At 49.8% G+C, this 7,163-nt stretch overlaps 1 protein-coding gene across 1 annotated transcript in view; it reads left to right on the top strand.

The window, feature by feature from the left end:
• CSMD2 (CUB and Sushi multiple domains 2) overlaps nt 1-7,163 on the top strand; it is a gene marked incomplete at its 5' end in the record, with an annotated part of 130,994 nt that overhangs the window by 82,828 nt on the left and 41,003 nt on the right. Inside the window, 4 exons of the mRNA XM_010132318.1 lie at nt 641-818; nt 1,595-1,740; nt 5,373-5,453; nt 6,208-6,321. Of these exons, the coding sequence (XP_010130620.1) occupies nt 641-818; nt 1,595-1,740; nt 5,373-5,453; nt 6,208-6,321 (519 nt within the window). The remainder of the gene's footprint in view (nt 1-640; nt 819-1,594; nt 1,741-5,372; nt 5,454-6,207; nt 6,322-7,163) is intronic.

Here is a 7,163-nt window from a genome sequence, read left to right as displayed (position 1 = left end):
CAGCAGGATGTCGTCTTTCTCTCCCTCTTTTACACTGCCTGTTTGTTTCTAATTGCCTATCTTTAGTTTGCAAGTTCATTTGGACCTGGAAGATACTTAGTGCAATAGAACTGTTGTCTTGATTAATGAATTGGATGCCACTGTCGTACAAATCATCATTTCCCCCCTGCTCAGACGCACTCAGTGCAGAGCCAGCTGCTCGGTGGTGCTGGGCCAAGCCATGCTGGATGAGCAAGTGGAGAGATTTGCCCACTGGTGTGATCTCGTCAGGAGCTGTATTTTCCATGCATGGGTGCAGACAGCTGGTGGAGCCCAAAGACTCTTCCTAGGGTGTAAGACAGAGTTTATTTGTGCACCTGGCTATCACATCTGTACAAAACACCCTGGCAGCCTCCTTTCAGCTCTGAAGCACTCAATAAATTTATTGTAATGGAATTAAGTTGAAAATGTTAGATGTGCTTGTGACAGATAGGAATTATTTGAGGCAAGCTAGGTCAGGCTTCTGGGGCTGCATCCTCCGGAATTGCTGTCTTTTTATCCAAAATAAAAAAGAAACATGGGAAATAGAGGATCTTGGAAGAGTTTCTGTTTGGGGAGATATTTCTTCATTAGGTTTGTGTTTCTCTCTGATTCCCTGCAGTGCCTTGTGGAGGGAACATCACCACCCAAAATGGTACAGTTTACTCTCCTGGCTTCCCCAACCAGTACCCCAATTCCCAGGACTGCACCTGGCTTCTCACAGTGCCAGTAGGGTACGGAATCCACCTCAACTTCACTCTGCTGCAAACGGAGCCCTACAATGATTTCATCACTGTTTGGTGGGTACAGCCAAGGTGTGAGGACTGACTGGAGGGGCTGCTAAGGCTCCATTTCAGAAAGATGCTCTGGCTGATAAATAGAGCACCTGTTGCCATGGTGTGTGGGTGGTGCTGTGTTTGAGAGTGGGAGGATCTTCTGGGGACACTGGGAGGAAGATTTGGATTTTTTTTTTTATCTCTGGGTGCTTGATGGGGCCTTTAGATTAAGGACCATGTGCTGCAAGGGGCCACCAAAATGGGCAAGATGACTCTCCAGATGCTGTTAACAGTCACAGGCCCAGACCTCCCTTTCCTGCCTGGGGAAGGGAGGAGACATGGCATATTACCAGCGTCAGTCAGCCAGGGGGGCACACATGGCTGCACTGGCTAAAGAGCTGGTGGCCAAATTCCCCAGCTTGTAGCACTCACTCAGTTCCTGGCTTGCAAAACACCTCAGTGTCTGCCATGCAAAGAGGGAGTGAAACTGCTTTGGAAAACTGGCCCTAATTCTTCAAGTTCTGCAGTTAAAAATGACGTTCACGTTTGTAATTGTCTTCTGGGTGAGTACTGCACTGCCCGAAGAAATCATCCTGGTGGTAGTGGAGTGGGGAGGGGGACTGGAGCTCCAGGTCGGCTGCCCAGGGGGCTGGTGAGACTGTAATACACATGTAGAAAAGGGGGAATAAGGAAGGGAGAGCATGGAGGAGTTCCTGCTGCGGTGTAGGAGGTGGTTTGTTGCCTAGAGTTACAGACATGTAATAATACTCTTTTCTTGTGTTTCTGGTGTATGATTTTAGGGATGGTCCGCAGCAAACAGCCCCGCAGCTTGGTGTGTTCACTGGCAACTCCGCTAAGAAATCAGCCCAAAGCTCTTCCAATCAGGTCCTGATGAAATTCCACAGTGATGGAGCCAACGGAGGGATTTTTGCCGTTTATTTCTATGGTCTGTAACGTGCTTTATACCCATCTACAGGATGCTGCGGGGCATGGATCGGTTGGGGCTTGGTGTGAGGAAGACTGGTTCTGGGGAACAGAAGATGTGGAAAAACACACTTTTACCTGGAATCTTCCACAAAGGGCCCAGTTTGACGGGTTTGAGAGTGAAGGTGTCTGGGGCAATTGAGTGCTGGCAAGTGGTCACACAGGCTGTGCAGATGTGGAAATCCATCTGTAACGTCGTGATAATTCAAGCACAGATCAGGTGCCTGCAAACTAACAGCCATGCCAGTCCTGCACCTCTCTCGAGGTGACACCTGGGAATATCATCCTCTCTGTGGCAGATCCCATTTGGGATGGCTCTGCGTTGCTGACCTCAGGCTCTCCTTCCCCGCAGTGTTGGTGGGGTGCAGTGTTATCTTTCCAGCACTGTGCTAAACCAACCGGGTCACCTTGGTGACCCGTTTTAAATGGTGACGGTGTCCAGCCAAGAGGTGACTTCATTTTTCTGGGAGGAAGAGGATTCCTTTAAATCCTTGGATTTCGTGGGGATTCTGTGGTGTGAATGCAGCCCACACTGGAGAGATTGTTGGGCATTACATTGAAATGAGAGTATCTGCTTTCCTCCCCTATCAAGAGCCCAACTTTAAATGGGATTAGCTAACAAGTTCCTACGGCAGCACTGGGATTCTGGAGAGTGCAGATGGAGACCTCCTCTTGCTTTGGTAATTTGCCGGCAACAGCGTCAACAAAGTCTTGCATGAATTACGCGGTGAATCTGTGCAGAATGTCTTCTGTTGAGTTCTGAAGGCAGGATTATAGGGACAGGCTGAATTCAAGGAATGTTTGCTAGGCTTCAGAGAGAATTGGTTTACTGCTGCAAAACATGGAGAGATTTATGTTACCAGACAAAGATGCGGATGTAATAGTTACACAGAAAAATATGGTTTAGGCAGTTTGGCTCAGGGAAGAGCAGTGTGTAAACACGGCTGCCGGTCAGCCAACGCTGCCTTCTGCGATCGGAATTAGATACCACCATGGCTGCAGCTTGAGCCCATCAGCGTATGCTGCTGTTCACTAATCTTGATAGCGCTTTGTCCTGGTGTTTCTTCAGGTTACGTGGGGTATAAAGCCACTCGTAGGCCCAGGAGGACTAGAGTTGGTGCTGGTAGGAGTCAGCATGGTTGTTTCTAACCTCTTAAACTGGGCACTCGGGCAATTGCTTGGACCTGTAGTTCTTTACTGGCTCATTGCTGCCTCTACACTTGGACTGTAGTCTAAAGCCCGACTCCAGAGATGCGAGTGATGGAGGCAATAGCTCCAGGGTGATATTCCTCCCCCTTGCCCAGGCTCTCATTCTGCATGTGTGCCTGGCACACCGAGAAGGTGTGGGGAAAGGGGGGAAATCTTCACACCAGGCTCAGGCGGTGCAGTCAGTTAAATCTCTGTCATCACCCTTTGAGGTGGAACTGCAGGAAATGCAGTTTCCTCAGGATCTACAGCAATGTGTATTTTCACATCCGTGTCTGCGTGCTGGCAGATCTGGGACATGGGAGACGTCCTTCTGCTTCAAATTGTCATTTCCCCAGCAGTGACAATCAGCACCGTGGCAGGGAACTGTTCCCCTTTTAAATGCCTGCAAAGAACGATTCCTTTGGGTGGAGGAAGGGAAACAAGAGTGTCATTCACAGACAGGTTCAGTAGCATCCCTTGCAAAATGATGGTGTTGCACCTCTCTCTAAAGGCGTGCCAGTGCCAGTGCAAGCTGATGTGTGGGTGCGATGGGAAGGGGTTTATGGCACTGGAACAACTCAGGGGGGTCCCAGTGTGGTTTCAGGGACGGGGCTCTGTTTTGTCCTGGTGAGAACAAATGGACGTGCTGTTGAAAGGAGCTTTAGCGGTGCTGTATCACCCATATGCTAAAGCCATCTTAATCACACCTCTGTGTTGAAATATGGCCCATTAGGGAGAGATTAATGCTGGAAACGCTGGGTCATCTTTCCACTTCAATAGATGCTGTCAAGCACATCTTAAATAGCATTTAATTGAAGTTTTTGTTACGGTTTCCTTTCCTTCTTCCCCCCCTGTCAAACAGCTGTTTAGAAGATTGCAAATAAGCATGTTCCCTCCTGAGATGGCTCTTTGCTGTGTAGCAGAGGGATTTTCCCCTCCTGCCCCCCATCTCCCACTCCTCTCCCATCCCACGTGCAGACTCTCTCATCTCCTTTGCTCCTCCACTCTGTGCTGGATAGCGAAGAAGGGGTTGATACTTCCCTTTGACCTGCTCACTGGGCTTAGCTCACTGTACTAGCAAGTGTTTGGTTTTTCCTCCCCCTTGCACACAGGGGCCGCATGAACCGCGTTTCCTCCAGCCCATTCCCCAGACCTTTAAACATCTCATTTTTCCACACCCCTTTTGGGAAAGTATTCTCCTACACTGGATTGGGGGTAAGGAAGTTGGGGCAAGACAGTGGGGCATCTACTTCTGTACCTGTGTGTTTAAGCACCATGGTGTGCCTCACAAAGGTTGCTGCCAGGACTGCCAGCCTTGCTGTGGTGTGAAGAGTTCAACATCGCAGAGTCGGGAAGAATTAATATTCAGTGGCAGCTTGAGCTCCAGTATCTGAAAGGGCTGATATAAATTTCAGAGCAAGTTTTGCTTGTCCAGGGTCAGGTGCAGGGGGAGCAAAGATGCAGAGAAGTGCTGAGCAAATAGCAGAAAATGTCTTTCATTAATATTCATCTAGTTCCCAGAACCATATTTTCAATTTAACCGTGCTCGCCGCTCGCGTGTTTATTTCCATGAGCAGCGCAGTGCTCAAGCCTTCTGCGCCCACGTGCTTGTAAGCAGCGCGGTTGTTTTGCTCAGCATTAGCTGATCTTTAATTTTTGGTGGAAAATTTGCAATGTATTTGGTGAGGCGTGTGAGCCATAAGGAATTGTTTCTGCTCATCAGCTGCTTCCTGTTTAGCCTGAAAAAACAACTAACTGGGCAAGGATCACAAGGTCTGCCCTGGTTTGCCTTCCACAAAGTCTGACATCAGCCTTGCACAGGTTACTTTGTGAGCTGCATGTAGGATTTGCAGTCAAAAACATGAACAGTCCTGGAATTATTTGCAGAAGAAATTAATGAATAGTTTCATGTTAAAAATAAATCCGTGAGTTTAGTGATCTCAGTTCAAAAACGGGGACTAAGGATGAAATTCTCTGAATAATTATTGTAATCTACTTGGTGCTGGAGCAGTCTGAGACTCTCCCTCTTCTGTGACTGACCTAATTCCACGGAGGTAACCAAGATCCTCCCTCTCAGTAGCCCAAAAGGTGCCTCACATCAGCACCCACCAGTCAGCATTCGGTGTTCATCCGTGCACTGTCTGGGCACCCGCAGCTCCACAGACTGACAAAAACTTGTGTCCTGTTGGGCATAAGAAACGGGAGAAAGTTGCTTTGAGGCGCAGATAGCTGGAGCCATCTCTGCTGGGTTTGGAGGGGGAAAGGGCTGGCCAGTTCTTTGCCAGTTCCATCTACTATGGAGAGAGGGAGGATTTGCCCTTGGGTCCGTTGTGCCTTAGCACCGAGACGGCCGTGGCTGCCTTCACCCCCAGCTTACCATCCTCTGCTCTTGCTTTGCTCTTTCAGCCTACCAGCTCTTCAGATGTCAGCCTCCAACCATCGTTCCCAACGCAGAAATCATCACCGAGAACGAAGAATTCAACATAGGTAGCCTCCCCCGGTCCTCTTGGCCCTCCTTCCCCCTCACCAGCTGCGGGCAGTGCCCACCAGGAGACCCACGCCTGTTGTCACCTCTAGCTGGGTGCAGGAGATGCTTCGCCTGTGTGGTTGTGTGGCTCGGGGAGCAGTATGTGACCTCGCTCAACTCCCGCATTCCCACAGAGGCAGACTGATGTGATTGTCCCGAGGCTTTTCCTCTGTTAGTGCAGAATTGGTTTGGCTTTTGTGAAAGCTCCGAGCTTGTTCGGAAACATTCACAAATCTTTGCCACAATAACAGTTTTCAGGTGTTTCAAACAAAGCGTTGTGTGGAAGCTTAGAGGCCGTTACTCTTTTTTTGAGAACCATTCACCCATCTCTCGATGGTGCTTGTTGTATTTTTTGCTGCTGTTCACGGTTACAGCCATGTTTTTAAACGTGTCTGCAACCACCAAAGTAGCTGTGGGGGTTTTTTTGGTTGGTTTTTTTTGTTTTTTTGAAGCACCTTTTCTCCCGTCTGCTCCCTTTGAGGGAAGTCTGCACCTGAAATGGCTTGCACAAATCACAGCAGTCTCAGTAGCGTGACAGCGGTTTATCCCAGCTGAGGCCCCAGCAGGTCCTTCTATGCCTTTTATTTCTGCGTGGTCATGCCAGAGCTCAATGCCGGAGGCACAGTCAAGAGGTCTCTGTACCTTGCGGTACCCTCTTCCCAGGGTACAGGGATCGTTCCCTTAGGTCAGGATGGTTTCTCTTTCTGTCTGTAGGTGACGTAGTGAGGTACAGATGCCTTCCTGGCTTCACCTTGATTGGAAATGAAATCCTGACCTGCAAACTAGGCACTCACCTGCAGTTTGAAGGACCTCCACCCACGTGTGAAGGTAAAGCCAGGGGTGCCCAGCGTGGCAGCCAAAGCTTCCCTACCTGGAGACTGCAGCAAAACATGGGGGCTTGCTAAGGGAGGGAGCGTGTTGGGTGGCAGCTGGGGGAGGTTTCCTTGCACATACTGCATCTGTGGGGTTAGTTCTCAGATCTCCAGGGTCCCAACAGTGCAAAACCAAACACCAGGACCTCGTGAGAAGGGTCATGAGACACCTCTGTGCAAGGAAAGGCTGTTCTCTCAATCCTTTCTCACAGTCTTGCAGCCTGTCCCGGGACTGTGCATCTTGGCCAGGCTCAAGCAACAACCAGCAAATAGCAGGGAGCAATTTGCTGGGTAACTTATTGCAACAACTCCCTTAGAAATAACAGGAAAGTTCTTCCACCCCTTGCCAGCTCCAGGGATTTTTGGGGTTTCTGCACCATCTGGAGGGGGGGGTTCCCTCACGGCAGGTACCCCTGGATTAATCACCAAGCCCCCAGTTCAGGCAGACACTGAACAGGGGCTGAGCAGAGGTCAGAGAGATCGTGTGTCTGGCTGCGTTTGTTAAGTCATTTAACAGTCACCTGAATGTCCTTATCCTGGGAGGGGGGAGGGATTCAGCGCTGATGGTTTGCCAGTGATACATGAACAGCCAAAGGAAGAGCAGGCTGCGGCGAAGCGAGCTCCTCCGGCGAGGCAATCCTGTGAGGAACAGCCTTTCTATTAGTGCTGCCGAATGTATTACATGGGAGGAAGATGACAGCCCTGAGCATGCTGCGTTGTACACCTTGCTGCTGCTCAGGAGGGATCCCAGAGATGTTTCCGTGCTACCACGTTCCCTTATTTATCCTCTGGCTTCTT

The sequence above is a fragment of the Buceros rhinoceros genome, unplaced genomic scaffold (assembly GCF_000710305.1).
Source record: "Buceros rhinoceros silvestris isolate BGI_N320 unplaced genomic scaffold, ASM71030v1 scaffold883, whole genome shotgun sequence".
NCBI lineage: Eukaryota > Metazoa > Chordata > Aves > Bucerotiformes > Bucerotidae > Buceros > Buceros rhinoceros.
The sequence above is the reverse complement of the archived record's forward strand: the minus strand, read 5'-3'. Positions and strand labels throughout refer to the sequence as shown.